Here is a 17605-nt window from a genome sequence, read left to right on the forward strand (position 1 = left end):
TAGTTGTATTAGAATAGGTGTAATTGTAATTGCAATGGTTAAGGTGTACTTTGTGAGCCGCCCAGATTTCCCCACTGGGTGGAGATAAATCCTAAATGTAAATGTAAAATAGATGGTATCGGTAACAATCAGGCTAAATTCTTTAAATATCTTGGGGTTTCTTTCTTTGCATCAACATCTTGCAAAGAACAGGTAAGAATTCTGCCTATGAAAATCCAAAATCTCACAAATCTTATGCTGCATTTTGTAATGGCAACCATCACGGTTCTTAAGGGCCCTGTTAGTACACCCTGCTGTGTATCCAACCCTGTTAAGACTGGAGTTTGCCTGATCTCCACTCAGGTTCGGATGCTGCTTTGCTGCCTAAAACATTGGTTTAAAGTCCTCTGGCTTCCTTGATTCTGTGAGATGACTTCGCATCTTCATGGTTAAAAAGAATAAATCTGGGGTTAATATTCTGTGGGCCCACTGTTCAATATCTGAGCCTGTTAGGTTTTGAGAACTGAGGTTCAAACTCCAATCTACACTATTCTGGTTTATTTACTAGACTTCTTTTGGCAGCTCACTATCTCCCCAACATCCTATGCCTAAGGCACAGGAGAGCTCTGAATCTCGCCAACTATGATGTGTTGCCATTATTGTCATTATTATTATTATTATTATTATTATTATTATTATTATTATTATTATTATTATTATTATTATTATTATTATTATTATTATTATTATTATTTTAGGATAAGCTCGCACTTCTTTATTAATTTTTTTTTAAAGGAAGATAAAAACTAATACAAATATAAGGTAAGAAAAAGAAAGAAATCAAAGAGAAAGCTAAAAGTGCAAGAAATGGGGGGAAAAGTAAAAGAAAAATAGAAAAGAAAAATAGAAAAGAAAACAGATGCAAAGAAGTGGCTTCTGATCTTCTTTACAGCAGATATAAGTACAATTATAAATTTACTTCTTATTCTATGACTCTGTTCTTTCTAAAATATATCCTGTCTATTCCTCAAAACCATAAATCATAAGTTCATTTTTTTCTGTTTTACACAAAAAGTCCAAAAGGGGTTTCCAGTCAGCAATAAATGTAAAAATTATCTTTTCTCTGATCAAAGAAGTCAATTTAGCCATCTCAACAAGTTCCATCATCTTCACCAACCATTCCTCCATTTTGGATAATGCCAGATCTTTCCATCTTTCTGCAAATAATAATCTCACTGCAGTTATCATATACAAAAACAAAGTTCCATGACATTTTTCAACTGTTTGTCCATCAATCCCAAAAGAAAAACCGCTGGTCTCAATTGTATATTAATCTTTAAAATCCTCTGAATCAGTGTGTATATTTGAATCCAAATTTTTTTAGCTTTTTTACATGTCCACCAAATATTATAAAAATGTCCCTCCTCCTTGTTCAGATCTCCAACACAAATTTGAAGTGCTTTTATACATTCTAGACAATTTCTCTGGTGACATATACCAACAGTACATCACTTTATGAAAATTCTCTTTAAGTTCATGACTTAGTGTAAATTTCAATCCTTTCAACCACATATTTTCCCATTGTTTCATCTGCATATTATAACCAAATTTTTTAGCCCACTTTATCATACATTATTTCACTTGTTCTTCTTCTGTTTCAAATTTCAATAAAAGTTTATGCATTTTAGCAATTACATCTTTATCATTCATACACAATTCTGTTTCAAATTCAGTCTTACAATGTTCAAAACCATAAATTCTTTTGTCTACTTTAAATCTTTCTAATAACTGTAGATAAGAAAACCATTGAATATTATATCCCTCTGCCACCAGTTCTTCACTTGATTTTATTTTACATTCCCCTTGACAAAATTCTAGTATCTCATGATATGTGAAACCATTTGTGTTTGTGTATTATTTCTCATCTATAAAATGCTTCTTGTGCTGAGAGCCACAAAGGTGTTTTCAGGCACAACCTGGGTTTGTATCTATTCTATATTCTCAATATGGCACATCTAACATAGTGATTTTATAATCCACATTAACCTTAACTTTGTCATACCACAAATATCTATGCCACCTAAATCTCAGGTCATGTTCTTCTAACTCCAAGAGCCTTCTGTTTTTCAGCAGCACTCACTCTTTCATCCAAGCGAAACAGCAAGCTGCAAATACAGTTTCAAATCAGGTAGACCCAATCTTCCTCTTTCGTTTGCATCTTGTAACACCTTATATTTAACTTGTGTTTTTTTCCCCTGCCACACAAATTTAGATATATCCTTCTGCCATTATTTAAATGGTGCATCAGTTGTCAAAACAGGTATTGTCTCAAACAAAAACATCATTCTAGGCAAGACATTCATTTTATAACAGATATTCTCCCCAACAATGACAGTTGCAGTTTCTCCCATCTTAACAAGTCTTTTTTTTATTTCATTCCATGTCTTAACATAGTTATTTTGAAACAACATACAGTTCATATTTGTCATAGGGATACCCACATATTTTACCTTCTTCTCAATCTTAAAACCCGTTTTATTCATCAATTCTTTTTTTATAAATTTTTATTAAGAGTTTTACAAATCACATAAAAAGTAACACAAATTAATAAAGAATAGAAACAGTAAAGAAGAAAGGAAAGAAGAGATAGAAAAGACAAAAAGAAAAAAAATAAAAAATAAAAAATAGAAGCTTCCAATTACCCTTGCAGCAAATAGAAGTACAGTTGCAAAATTATCTCTTACTCTATGATTACCAAAAAAATCCTTACTTTCTTCTATTATCCATTTTTTTCTAATCATCGAAACCACAAATCATAAGTGCATTATTTTCTGTTTCATGCAAAAAGTCTGTAAGGGGTTTCCAGTCAACCATAAATGTAGATATTGTTTTTTCTCTGATCAAAGATATTAATTTAGCTATCTCCACAAGTTCCATCATCTTCACCAACCGATCCTCCATTGTAGGTAGTGTCGAACCTTTCCACTTTTGAACATACAATACTCTCGCTGCAGTTGTCATATATAAACACAAAGTATCATGACTTTTTTTCTAATTGCTTATCCATTAGTCCCAAAAGAAAAGTCTCTGGTTTCAGTTGTACTTTAACCTTTAAAATCTTCTGAATTACAGTGGGGGAAAAAAGTATTTAGTCAGCCACCAATTGTGCAAGTTCTCCCACTTAAAAAGATGAGAGAGGCCTGTAATTTTCATCATAGGTATACCTCAACTATCAGAGACAAAATGGGGGGGAAAATCCAGAAAATCACATTGTCTGATTTTTAAAGAATTTATTTGCAAATCATGGTGGAAAATAAGTATTTGGTCAATATCAAAAGTTCATCTCAATACTTTGTTATATATCCTTTGTTGGCAATGACAGAGGTCAAACGTTTTCTGTAAGTCTTCACAAGGTTTTCACACACTCTTGCTGGTATTTTGGCCCATTCCTCCATGCAGATCTCCTCTAGAGCAGTGATGTTTTGGGGCTGTCGCTGGGCAACATGGACTTTCAACTCCCTCCAAAGGTTTTCCATGGGGTTGAGATCTGGAGACTGGCTAGGCCACTCCAGGACCTTGAAATGCTTCTTACGAAGCCACTCCTTCGTTGCCCGGGCGGTGTGTTTGGGATCATTGTCATGCTGAAAGACCCAGCCACGTTTCATCTTCAATGCCCTTGCTGATGGAAGGAGGTGTTCATTCAAAATCTCACGATACATGGCCCCATTCATTCTTTCCTTTACACGGATCAGTCATCCTGGTCCCTTTGCAGAAAAACAGCCCCAAAGCATGATGTTTCCACCCCCATGCTTCACAGTAGGTATGGTGTTCTTTGGATGCAACTCAGCATTCTCTCTCCTCCAAACATGACGAGTTGAGTTTAGACCAAAACATTCTACTTTGGTTTCATCTGACCATATGGCATTCTCCCAATCCTCTTCTGGATCATCCAAATGCTCTCTAGCAAGCTTCAGACAGGCCCGGACATGTACTGGCTTAAGCAGGGGGACACATCTGGCACTGCAAGATTTGAGTCTCTGGTGGCGTAGTGTGTTACTGATGGTAGCCTTTGTTACTTTGGTCCCAGCTCTCTGCAGGTCATTCACTAGGTCCCCCCATGTGGTTCTGGGATTTTTTCTCACCGTTCTTGTGATCGTTTTGACCCCACAGGGTAAGATCTTGCATGGAGCCCCAGATCGAGGGAGATTATCAGTGGTCTTGTATGTCTTCCATTTTCCAATTATTGCTCCCACAGTTGATTTCTTCACACCAAGCTGCTTGCCTATTGCAGATTCAGTCTTCCCAGCCTAGTGCAGGTCTACAATTTTGTTTCTGGTGTCCTTCAACAGCTCTTTGATCTTGGCCATAGTGGAGTTTGGAGTGTGACTGTTTGAGGTTGTGGACAGGTGTCTTTTATACTGCTAACAAGGTCAAACAGGTGCCATTACTACAGGTAATGAGTGGAGGACAGAGGAGCCTCTTAAAGAAGTAGTTACAGGTCTGTGAGAGGCAGACATCTTGCTTGTTTGTAAGTGACCAAATACTTATTTTCCACCATGATTTGCAAATAATTTCTTTAAAAATCAGACAATGTGATTTTCTGGATTTTTTTTCTCATTTTGTCTCTCATAGTTGAGGTATACCTATGATGAAAATTACAGGCCTCTCTCATCTTTTTAAGTGGGAGAACTTGCACAATTGGTGGCTAACCAAATACTTTTTTGCCCCACTGTAATGCATATGTATTTGTACCCAGAAATTTTTGGCTTTTTTACATGTCCACGAAACATGATAAAATGTCCTTTTATCATACATTCTTTCACTTGTTCTTCTTCTGTCTCATATTTCGGCAAACATTTATTCATTTTAGCAATAATATGTTCATCATTAGTACCCAATTCTATTTCAAACTCAGTCTTACTTTGTTCAAAACCATAAAATGAATAAAATTCAACTTTATTTCCATTTCTCTTATTGTTAACATAGATAACTGTTGCTGTAAAATCTTAATTTGTTGGGAGATACTTGTATTCCCATTTTATTCATCAATTCTCTTTCATCTTCTATTTTCATGTTTTTTGTCAACATCTTTGTTTTCTGTTTGTTAATCATGAAACTTGCTAATGCACCAAATTCTTTTAATTTGCTCATTAATGTTTCAATTCCCTTTAAAGAATCTTTCAAAACCAACACCAAGTTATCTGCAAAAGTCCTTAACTTATAAGTTTTTTAAAAAATCTTTACTCCCACAATCCTCTCATCTTGTCTTATATTTCTATTTAGTATTTCAAGAACCAAAATAAACAAGAGAGGAGACAGTGGGCATCCCTAACTTGGTTTTTTTGTGTGTGTTTCACGGGGTTTTATCAGATCTCCATTAACTTTCGGAGAGGATTCATGGTGAACTAGATCTCCCCCCCCCTTTTTTAATAATAATTTTTATTAAAGCTTAAAAATACAAAGATGAAAAACTAATATAAACTAAGAAAAATATAAAAAGAAAAAAGGGTAGAGAAGAAAAGGGAAAAGAAAGAAAAAAGATATGTAAAGAAATGACTTCCCTTCATCAAGACAAGTACAAACAATTTCAGTAACTTATCACCTTCTCTAACATTTCAGCCAAAGATCACTTCTTCCCATATCTCATCTCTTATCTATAAACACATTATAAAGCCTCATCAGTCAGTCTTAATCAGCAAAAGTCCATTAAGAGTTACCTGAAGTAACGACATATATATTTTAACCTTAATCAAATAAATCAGTTTCATATTCCTTTCCTTTTAACACAGTAACTTATCATTTTCTCTAAAAATACAAAAAAAAGTCTTCTTCCCATACCTTATCTCTTATCTATAAACAAATCTTTAAAGCCTCGTCATTCAAATGTAGTCAAGAAAAATCCATTAAGAGCTACCAGAAACAGCAACAAATTAAAAATCTTGATCTTTAATCCCTTCAAATAGTGTCCCACACGAACTAGACGTTCCTGAAGGAGCAGGGATGGCATTGCAACATAGATCAGCAGCCAGACAATGAATTCTGGCCAGTGCAGTCTTTCCACCATTAATGTCATTACTGTGCCTCACTGATGTTTTGAACTGAATTTTAAATTTATTTTTTATACTGCAGTTTTTCAGTCAAATATCTTACATGGCCATTGGCCATAAACTAAACTAAACTGAACTTGTCCCCTGTATTAAGTGACTCCCAGAGAGGAATTAAGTCTGATATATTTAATTCTACTAGGAAGATAGAAAATTCACTTTGAACTTCCACACCTCTAGAACGGTGCTATTTATAGGGATCTATGAGAGGATGTTTATTAATTCCCTGCTTATTAATTTTTCCTTACTTTATGCTTTGTGCTAGTGAGTGATGTTAAATGTGCACATACTTCACACAATCTCTTGCTTTGATTTGGGCTCCTTCAAGATAAAGATGTTTCTGATTAGCTGGAACTGCTGAATCATATGTGCATCTCTGAGTTTTTAGTACTTGACAGTTCATGAATACAATGTATATGTTAGTCATATATGGAGGTGTTATATTTTTAGTATAATGCATGTATCTACATTTTTTTTTATCATTTGCCATGTGGAGAAAGGGAAGCTTTCTTATATCTGTGATTTAATCATCCAGTCTTAAAAAATGAACAGAAAATAATACTTGTTATATTCACTTCTCTTCCCAGCCCTCTCTTTACCCTATTCAAGATGCTGCTGTATTTCAGTAGATTAAAAGGAAAAAGACAATGAATCATTATGGGTTGGTTCAATCCTATATATACACTTACTTACAGTTAAAATCTATTGAGCCTATTTCTAAAAAATATTTATAGATTTGCATTGCGTGGAAATTATTGGAACAAAATTAATTCCAATTTAAACTTCTATAATCTTGAAATTATTTTGGCCAACTTCCAACACTACCAAAATTCCTTCTAGCGCTGTAACAAGTGTATGCTCCTGCCAGGTAAATGACAATGGTCCTTTCTGCACCAACAGAGGCAATCGGAGTGAAAAAGCCTTATTGTGGCACATGATGAATTTAAGGCTGTGAGTTTAGATGCTGATCTTTCTTCTTTAACTCCCCCCGCCCCCGCCCCCCGCACTCCCAGCTATATCAGTATATGTGTGGAGGTATGGGAAAAGATTGTTAACAAATTGTACCTGGATTGGCATAATCATAGTCCACTTTATTAGGACAGATAATGGAGGATGTGTTTCAAGAGGTCGACGGATAAATTTGACACTTGCTATGCCCTGATCCAATGAGAAGTTATTTTGCACAAGTCCCATTCTAATCAATGGGAATCGTACAGACAGGTGTGGTTTGTTTCAATCATGCAAGAAAACTCCTTTGTGGGCAAACCCCAGATTAGTGTGTGTGTGTGTGTGTGTGTGTGAGAGAGAGAGAGAGAGAGAGAGAGAGATTTGGATTCTCCATTCTCAGGTATCAAAGGATTTGCCCTGGGAATAAGCTTTTCATGCCACCTGACTTTTTGTCCATCTGTCCTGAGGGGTTTTCTGTCTCTCTTTCTCCTCTTCTCACTTTCTCTGAAAATAGTAGTAGTGTCTATTTCTGAACCGGAAATGTGGCAAGAGGGAAAGGAGGGAGGCTGGGAGGAGCAAGAGGGAAATGGTAAGGTGGGGAATTTGCTTAAGGTCAGAGGGGGTGAAAAAAAAACAGAGCTGTTTTTACATCTGTCGCAGTCAGTTCAACAGCTCTTCAAGAAAGAAAATACAGAACTTGTTCTGTTCTGTTTGAGGTGTCCTGTTGGAATGAGGTGAATCAGTGGCGAACAGCCTGGAAATATGTTGGCCATCGGAAAGTAGATAAACTTTTAGGGCTAAATGCAGCCGTTGAAGAAGCTGGAGGACGTATTGCACATTCAGTCACCTCTGCAAGAACAGATGGGAAGCAAAAGATTCTCTTGGTACACCATGAGAATCCATCTGTTTCCTTTTTCTTTCTTTGGAAAAAAGATAGTTTGTTTCCAAAAGAAAAGAGACCCATATTCCTAACCAGTCAATAAACGAAAGGTGAATCTTTTGTTTAAGCACTAGCCACAAACATTTCTGTGGCACCCGAAAAATGTTAGGGGATTTTTTAATGTACGGTGGAAACGTCAGTTGTACAAAGTGTTTATGAGAGTCAGATTGGTCCCTGGAGTCCAATTCCTATTCTGCCATGAAGTTTGAGGCAACAAGTTTCTGAATAATCCATTGTCCAGCCTTACTTACACCATCAGGGTGGTATAGTGGTTAAGGTGTTGAACTGGCACTGGGCAAACCCTGATTCAAGTCTACCGTTATCGGGGAAAGTTCACTGGGTCGCTTTTGGCCCATCAATGCCCCATCTTTTTTCCTTGTGGAGAGAAAAGGGAGGTGGGAGCACCGAGTTCCTGAGCAGAAGGCAGGACATAAATCTAGCAGGCAAACAAATAATCTACTGCAAGGAAAACTTCCAATAAACATGGTGTCCTCTGTTCAACACATCCACAGACAACCTAAAACCTCTTGATACAAAGAAGAATGCACTTTTGTTAGTGACCATTTGATGAACCTGTCCTGCCTCTCAGGAGTTCATTCCTGAGAAAGACTCTTTGGACCAAAGTGGTTTATCCCCCCACCTGAGGGAGAGTTGGAATTGAAACCTTTCTAATGTTAATCTCACAGCTTAAACATCTTGGAAGAAAGCAACGGACAACCATTTCTGTAACACCGCTAAGAAACCTGCATGGTTTTGTCACCAAAAATCAAATTTCACTTATTTTTACCAAATTGTCTATGTTAGCAAACAACAGGAAAGGGAAAGATATAAAATTATAAGTGATGCACTTTTTTATTTTGACAATAAAAACAACTATTAATTCATATAAAAAAGAATTAACGAAGATGGTTTGGATTGTTTTGCTACAAGTAGGCAGTAGGTGGATGACTTTAAAAAGTTAATTTTTACGATATTGGGTATTTGAATTTATTAGCCACTGTCAAAATCCTTGCCCAAGATAGTTAGACATACTTTGCTTAGCTTTGAAAATAAGAAGTATATAATTACTGGTTATTAGAGAAATCTCTCTACCATCCTGAATGAGTATTTTTTAATAATCCTACCCAGTATAGTTAGAAGACAGAGGACTAGCTTTAATTAATTTGAATACGAAACAGAAGAATTTTTGTAAGTTGACATGATGTGTTTTATGGTTTGCAGAAACTACTGTCTTCCCTCATGGGTTTTTCTGCAAATCAAATGTGTGTATATTTGTGTCTGTGTTGTTGTTTTTGTTGTTGTTAGCATTTATTCCACCTAGTAGCAGGGTCTGCTTGTTTTTGCACTGAGCTTGCCGACTTCTTATAGCAAAGCTATCAATGAATGATGAGACAAGAGGTTTTGTTTATCAGTTGGTTTGTGATAGAATCTAATGCTGATCCGGATGAGAGGAAGTGGCTGAGATCACCCAGAGTGTTTCCATGACCAAGGGAGGACGAGAAGCTGAGTCTCCCCACTCCTGGTCCAGCTCCCTAACCACTATACCACACTGACTCTCTTGTGTCTGTATATTTAGGTTTTCAGTCTATTGGGGTGTGTCTTAATGAGTATTAATCAGCTGATTGACTGACTCAACTTATAACCCAACTTTATACTTCAGTAAAAAGCCTTTTTCATGCAAAAGATGGATAGTGCGTAGGTCATATGTGTTCTGCGATGAGGTCAGCTTTTTCTAACACAGACACATACCAACTAGGACAAACACAGGTACAGATACCTAAGTAGACAGAAACTCTAAAACACAAACATATGCAACATAATGCATATACAACACACACAAACTGACTACATGCCTACCTGCCACTGGAGTCATGGAGTCACATGGTGACAAGAGAAGGGAGAGACATGCAAATACTGGGGAGACTAGAAGAGTGGTGAAAAATAGGAGGATAGAAAAGGAGCTAGAGACAGCCTTGGTGGGAAGCATGAAAGGCAGTGAGAATAGAGTGGGAAGAAAGCTAAAAGACCATAGCAAGAAGAGAGAACAGGGGTGATGAAGGCTTAGGTGAAAGCCTGAGGAACACGGCTGGGGGATGAGATGGATGATGTGGTGGATGGAGTAGACATGGTGGTGCCCAGTTGTGGGTGCCTTGGCTGAGGTGATGCAGCAGAGGACAGTGGTGGAGGACAGTTACAAGAGCAGAAGCAACTCTTACTCTCAAGGGTTTTCCCCTCTGGAATGACTTCTTCATGAAAAGTTTGAGAAGGAAAAAGTTCCAAAGCCAAAAATAGGGTTTTCTGAATTTTAGACAGCTGGGGACAGGAGGATATCAATACTTTTTATTATGATTGTTGTGGTTGTTTATTCAAACAGTATACAGCAAACTGGGAGTTGAACTTTCACACGTGTAAATTAAGTTTTCTACGTTTTAGGCCACTCAATCTCTAGTGGAGGCTTCAGAGGAAAGCTATTCCTTTTCCTCTTTCTCTTCCGATCGAGCCCTGATGGGTTGGCCCCGAAATAGCAAAAAAGTCTCAGAAATGGATGAGTTTTTTATTTACACTTAGTACAGGACTGAATAATCCTTTGAATTTCTAGATGTCCAGAAGTGTAAGTGCCTCTTTCCCTTTTCCAAACATGGTTGCCCCCCCCCCCAAAAAAAGAAAAGAAAAACCACCATTGATATTTGTGGAAGTACCATCATTTTGGTGAGAAACAACTCTAAATTGAGGCAGAAGATCAAAAATCTAGGGCTGGATTTTCACAATGGCCAAAACTGTCACTGAAAGTGGGAAACAGAAAATCAGAAAGTAGAAACAGAAAAGAGCATCTTAGAAGAAGACATGTCTGGCTGGGACCTATGTAAGAAGATTCCATATGCAATATTTTCTTTCAAATCCTACTTGTAATTAATTTATTGCAATTCAGAATTTTGCTGAAGCAATGATCCTGGATGCATGGAAAGTACAACATTGTTGGGAATGTATATGCCATGAGTTGCTTTGCTAGATAACACTGGTTTCAAGATAACACTGCTGCTCTTCTTTGCCTCAGATGGCTTTCTTAATGCATTGGCAATGGGGCCAGGTAAGGACTGTGTCACCTGGTAACTACTTTCTAGCCATGAGTAATATACAAAGAAAACTGAAGTGTGAAAGATTGCCATAACATTTTCTTACAAGTCGTGCCTTACTTGACTACAGGCATGTCTCAGCATACAAGCAGAGAACAAACTGAGTTTGTGGCAAACTTGTGATGTGATAGCCTTTTCTCTCTTCCCTGATCCTTCTTTCTACCTCACCAATTAGGAGGATGTTTCCGTTTCTGAGTTTCAACATCTCCGGGCTGGATCCCGTGGCTCATTACAGCATCTATGTGGATGTTGTGTTAGTGGATCAGCACCACTGGCGATACCAAGGCGGGAAATGGGTTCAATGCGGCAAGGCCGAGGGAAATATGCCAGGTATAATGGAGAAATCTTCTCTTCAATCATTGTCTTTTCTCTTCTCTTCTCTTTCTGCTCTTCTGTATGATGAGGAGGAGTAAAATTCCAATCAAGATTCTGGTACAGCAAAAGTTTGAATGAATCTACTTTTAGGTGTGTGCTGTCCTTGTGCATGGACTGCTGTTTTTATAAAAAAAAAAAAAAGAGGCAATGACCACCCTGGGCTCAACAGTGTGAATGGTTTCAAATCTAGTTTGGCCCACAACCCCCTATATTATAAAATACTAGAAGCATGACTGAGGAGCAGGTCCGTGACAGTTTAAGCCTTTAGATAACATACTCTGTATAATCCAAGATAATAAAATAATAAAGGAGATGTACTCTGCATGAATCTGGAGGCTTTCTTACTAGGGGCCTGCAGCATTTCAAATTTAGGGGGACAAGGTGCTTTGTAGCACATGGAGGTGCTCATGTAAACCCCAATGGCAACTCTTAAAGAGCTGCATCTTTTCCCAGGATCATGCACGTACTAGGAGGATGCTCACGCATGTCCCAAGCACCCTTTCCCTTCAACTCAAAAGCACTGCACAGCCCTATTTCTTCATATACAGTATTCCAGGGCTCACCTCTGGCTCAACTGAGCCATGAATCTTGTGTCTTTGCATATAGGAATTCATATGTTTAGAATATTTATCCACTTCTTTTCTACAAAAACGTCTCAAAGAAGTTTACCTAGGACCATTGCCTAATGGGCATGTTACAAGTAGTTCACTGTTGCTGCCAAGATCGGCTTCTACACGCAGAGTTTCTGCACTAGAACAAACCTGCAGTGTTAAATTTGTATCCAACCCTACCATTAGGCATTAGGCATTAATAAATAATGATGATGATGATGATGATGATGATGATGATGATGATGATGATGATGATGAAAATGATGATGATGATGCCAGGAAGGCACAGAGGTGTTTATACAATTCTCTTCCTCAGATGTTAAAAAACATTGGTTGTTCTTGTTATTATACACCTTGATGTCAGCTAAAAGAACACTATTTGAAATAGAGGGTCAGGAGTGCTATGCAGGTTGGAAATTAGGGTCTTAGATGGAAATCAGGATCTTGGAGGAAGCCCTATCGGGTAGCAGTTATCTCTCATCTCCAATCAGTGAGACTAATAACACCAGCCTGATATGGATTGGTCTTGCTAAACAGGCCTCAGAGGTAGGTGCTAGGTATCAGTCGCTGTCCTTCTGGATGAACTGAAATGTTAGCGTTTCTCTCTCAAAAGTTATATTTAAACTTTTTAAAATCTAGTGAGGCAATGCCAAAACTTTTTAAACAATAGTGAGACAATGCTGAAAACGTTGAATCTGGGAAAAGGAACTTAAATATTTAAAATGTTTCCTTCACCCCATAATACCTGCCCAATCAGTGCACCCCACATTCTGTCTCCTCTGATGACAGAAGCTGCAATTGTTCAGGAGATCTTTATGGAACAATTCCATTTTCCTGCTGGCTTAGAATTGCCTGGAGCGCTGAGGGGGAGGAAAGAGGCTTTATTTGCTCCTAACAGGAATCCTGTTTATTTAATCAACTCTTTTTTTTAAACTGTTCTAATTATTACTACTACTCAAAAACATCATAAAATTACTGCCAGATAATTTCTAAATAAAATTGTCACACAAGGTGAATGTTGTTTAAATTTCTCTGACTTCAACTGAAAAGTGAAAAAATTACTTTTCATTCATTGTTGCCACCCCACCATCTTATTTGCATTTCCAAATATTATCCCAAATTCAAGAATTATTGCTCCATCTGCTGCCAGAGATGAGAAATGGCATTGTAACCATTAAAATCCTGTTAGCAAAATGTTGGTGTAATTCCTGCAGTCCTGCAGACAATACAAAATGTATTATATGAAATAATAAATTAAAGATGTCTTTGAGCATGTGCAAAATGCATTTCTACCACTACTAAGTAAATTACTGTCTGTGCTCTAGGCATGTAATGTTAAGAACAGATCAACAAGGCCAGATGAGATAGCCTGATTGTTCAGTGGAATTGAGTTTTAGAGATTTAGAATTTCTGGTAGAAGTAGACCAGAAGTCCCCAAACTCTTCAGCTCATTGACTTCTTCATGAAGTGTCAGATTGTTCATCGACCCCCAAATGTTTATTATATGAAAATAATTTAATAAATATTACTTTAATTAATAGTACTACAAATAATAACAATAACAATAGTAATAATTTCATTAAAATAGGTAATATTTAAAATATGAAAAATATAAGATTTAACATACCTTTTTTACTGAAACTGTCAATATAATTAATGGGAAAGATGCATCTGATGAGCATCAACAAGAGCACTGATATTTGGTTGGAGATTGGTGAGTTTTAGCTGTAAGTCACCATGTTCTTCCAGGTTCAGTCTGTTCCTATTGCCCACCAGCCATTTATCAACCCCTTGAATAGCCCCATTGAACCTTGGGGGTCGATATTGACCACTTTGGGGAATACTGAACTAGATACAGATTTCCACATTTAGGAACCATTCCCATCCTGATTTTTGTGCAGGGGGTGCTAGAACTTTAACATGTCTTGATTTCAAAACACAATGGTTTATCTTAAAAATGCTGCAGGCTAAGATGACTGTAGGGGAGTCTATTGTTTATTTACTAAATCCCCTTGGGCCAAGACCCTGGCTAAAACATGCTAAGAAAATGGCATATTCAGGGGATTTCATAGTCCAGGACAGGTTATCCTGTTTACAGACAGGGTCCCAGTTCTAGATAAGACACTGCAATCTATATATGCCCCCCAAAATCAAAACAGGTTTTCACTTTACATATTTATCATACCCTTCTACCTAAGAACTTGGGAACTGTCATTTCAGGAACAGACTGAGTAAAACAGCAGCAAAAGTAGTTGGTAAGAAGTGCCTTCAAGTGAGTTTATTTACTTATAGCTTAGTATGTGCTTTGCTCCATACTTAAACCGCAAGATACTTACCGGAAATGTCATCCTTCTGGCAGGGAATCGGACATACATGCATCCAGATTCTCCCAACACTGGAGCTCATTGGATGCGGCAGGAAATTTCCTTTGGGAAACTGAAACTCACCAACAATAAAGGAGCATCGAACAATATCACACAGGTAATGGAGGCTCTTGAATCTGGCCTTTATCCACCCCACCAGCATTGCTATTACAAATTCCAGGAATGTTATTGGGGTGGAATATGTTCAGCTGCAACTCACAGATCATGTGTGAATGAATCGTGTCCCGTGTATTTGGCAGATGATTGTACTGCAGTCCTTACACAAGTATCAGCCTCGTCTGCATGTTACTGAGGCCAAGCAGGGCGAAGTGGACGAGGTGCACCCCTCAATCTGCACCCAGACCTTTACTTTTCCAGAGACTCAGTTCATCGCGGTTACTGCATACCAGAATGCTGATGTAAGTTTACATGGGAAGGGGAATTGCCCCTTTTCACTCTTTGTATGGCAGAAGGCTGAGAAGGTGGTGGCAAAGTTGGAAAACATTTATTTTGCCTATTTGCGGTACTTCTATCCCACCATTCCTATAAAACTTCATACAGCATTCCCCACTCTTGGCTTCCCACCCCCACTTTATCCTCATGGCATTTCTGTGATGGATTTTAGGCCTATAGTTGGTGATAGGCTCAAATTATCTACAGCTAGTCTTATTTAGCAACCACAATTGGGATTGGCAACTTGGTCATTAAGCAAAACGGTCACTAAGTGAAACTGCAACTGTGCTTACAATTTTACTTCAGCTTTCCATTGCTTTACAGACCTGTGACGGTTGTAAATGCGAGGATTGGTTGCAAAATTACTTTTTCATCACCATCATAACTGCGAATGGTTGCTAAACGAGGCAGTCACTAAACAAGGACAACCTATATTAAGGTCCATGACTTAGCCAGGATTTGAACCTGGATCTCCTCAGTCTTAGTCTAACCTTCTAACCACCGCAACACAGATTGGCTGAGTGAATTTAATTAAAGTAGTTCAGTTAGGGAAGGATATTCTTTAACAATCTCCCTGTTAATAAATGTCCTCTTGGTAAGAGCTCATCAGCTAATTTAGAAAAGAAAAAGAAGATTGTGCTTGTAGGCAAAGAATAACTGAGTACACATGAACTTCCCTGAAGTAACACACCGGATTGAAAATCCATTGCTATGTCATGGCATACAATACTTATTTCTTCCAACCACCACTATTCCCATCACAGTGGATTTTGGTATAATTAACACCACTTGAGAACCAAAATAACAACAACAACAACAACAATAACAATAATAATAACATCTGCCTATCCCAGGTCCTTGGGGAGGACTCAATAGGTGGATAAAAATGCCAAATCCAGTCTAAACAACTGGCTGACTGTGGGAATAATAATAATAATAATAATAATAATAATAATTATTATTATTATTATTATTATTATTATTATTATTATTATTATTATTCATGAATTGGGCTAGATATTCCATAATATCCAAATCTCACAATAGTAACTGGAAGATGGAAGAATGGAGACTATGGTGAAATATAAAATAGGAGTGAGTTTGGCTAAAATAAATATTATATTACATTATATATTAGGATGGTAAAATTCACAGCTACTATCTTCTCACTTTCTCCTTGATTTTCTCTAGATCACTCAGCTGAAAATAGATCATAACCCTTTTGCTAAAGGCTTCCGGGATAATTTTGATTCGTAAGTCTGCCTTGTCTTCTTTCAGTTCTGATGTGCAGTTTAGTTGATTTTGGTGCCACACGAGATCTGTTGTATTTTCTTTCAGTTTCTTAATGTTTTCATTAGCATTTCACAACCCCTTATATTGCCTAACAACCACCTAAGCTATTTAACCATAACAGTCTCTGCCTCCTCCATCTTACATTGCATAGAAAGGGTTAAAGAACTATGGCAAACTATGGTTTGATATGGTTTCTTAATTGCAGGGTTATTAGTACATTACTTGGTTTGCAGTGGTGAGATAGCAAGCAAGGAGTAGATAGCAAGCAAGGAGTATCTCTGGTATCCTCCAGAGATTCTAAACTATAGCACCCATAATCCTTGAGCATTGGTTGTGCCATGTGGAACATACATGAGTTGCCATGTAAAATACCTGGAAGGCAGCCAGCTGTCCATCCTAGAGCAGGACAAACAGAAACCATGACTTGACGTAGCCTTGCCATCCAATTTGGTGCCCAAGAATGAGCTGCTCTGAATGTCTTTTCTAACTCCCTGCTGCAGATTCCTTGTTTCACACCCATGTGCTGTTTTTCTCTCTCCGCTCCCCACCCTTTGCCAGGATGTACACCACAACCGAGGGAGAGCGCACAACCCCATCTCCACCCAGCGTGGCCAGTTGCCAGCAGCTCCTGTCAGGCAGCCGGTTCCAGCCTTTCTTGCACGATCAGTTCCCGCTGCCCCAGAGCCGCTTCTTCAACCGGGAATGCGTCCCACTCCCTCTGCCACCCAAGGATCCTCCCCACTGGTATTTTGCTTCACAACAGCCTCCCCCTGCCCCTCTGGAATATGGTGCCTACGAAGGAGACTTCCGAGGGAACAAATTTATGCCCTACGGGGTAAAGCCGTTTGCCCTGCAGCCAGCCTCCCATCCCTCCTTGCCCTACTATCAGGAGCACCCGTTTGGTCCGCCTCCTACCTGGAGTTCGCCACCTCAGTACCACCACCCCAAGCCCAACTCGGGTCCTCTGAGCTGGTTCCGGCCCATGCGGGATTTGCAGGCCTTGCCCGCCGGAGAGGAGAAAGGGAAGGACCACGAGGGCTGGGCGGAGCCAGGCTCGGCAAAGTCGGCAGATTCCTCGGACTCTGGCTTGTACGAAGCTGAGTGTAAGCGTCGCCGAGTGTCTCCGTACGTCTCAAGCGCCGAGAGCTCCCCACCCCTCCGCAATGGGGAGCTCTATGACAAAGAAGGCGGCGGGGACAGTGGTTATTATGGGTTCTATGGCAACTAAGAGAGGACAGAGAGGTGTAAGAGGAAAGGATGGGGGCTTCCATAGAGCTAATCCTCCTCCCCTTGTGTTAGGGGTCCTCTGCAAGATGCAGGTATCATCTCCTTGTGGGGAATAGTCCACTCCTCCATGGGCACTGCCAAAAGTATTGCTAAGTCATAGAATGAGGCTCTTTTTAAT

The 17605-nt window shown here is 38.5% G+C and overlaps 1 protein-coding gene across 1 annotated transcript in view; it reads left to right on the forward strand.

The window, feature by feature from the left end:
- The window catches only part of TBX21 (T-box transcription factor 21), a 53412-nt gene extending 35984 nt beyond the window's left edge, over positions 1 to 17428 (forward strand). The window contains exons 2-6 of the mRNA XM_088143259.1: positions 11281 to 11435; positions 14451 to 14572; positions 14715 to 14873; positions 16099 to 16160; positions 16759 to 17428. Coding sequence (XP_087999385.1) covers positions 11281 to 11435; positions 14451 to 14572; positions 14715 to 14873; positions 16099 to 16160; positions 16759 to 17428 — 1168 coding nt within the window. The remainder of the gene's footprint in view (positions 1 to 11280; positions 11436 to 14450; positions 14573 to 14714; positions 14874 to 16098; positions 16161 to 16758) is intronic.
- Positions 17429 to 17605: the final 177 nt, after the last annotated feature.

Source organism: Python bivittatus, unplaced genomic scaffold (genome assembly GCF_059951505.1).
Source record: "Python bivittatus isolate LINGU-HERP-01145 unplaced genomic scaffold, Pbiv_v1 ctg000410_np1212, whole genome shotgun sequence".
Classification (NCBI taxonomy): Eukaryota; Metazoa; Chordata; class Lepidosauria; order Squamata; family Pythonidae; genus Python; species Python bivittatus.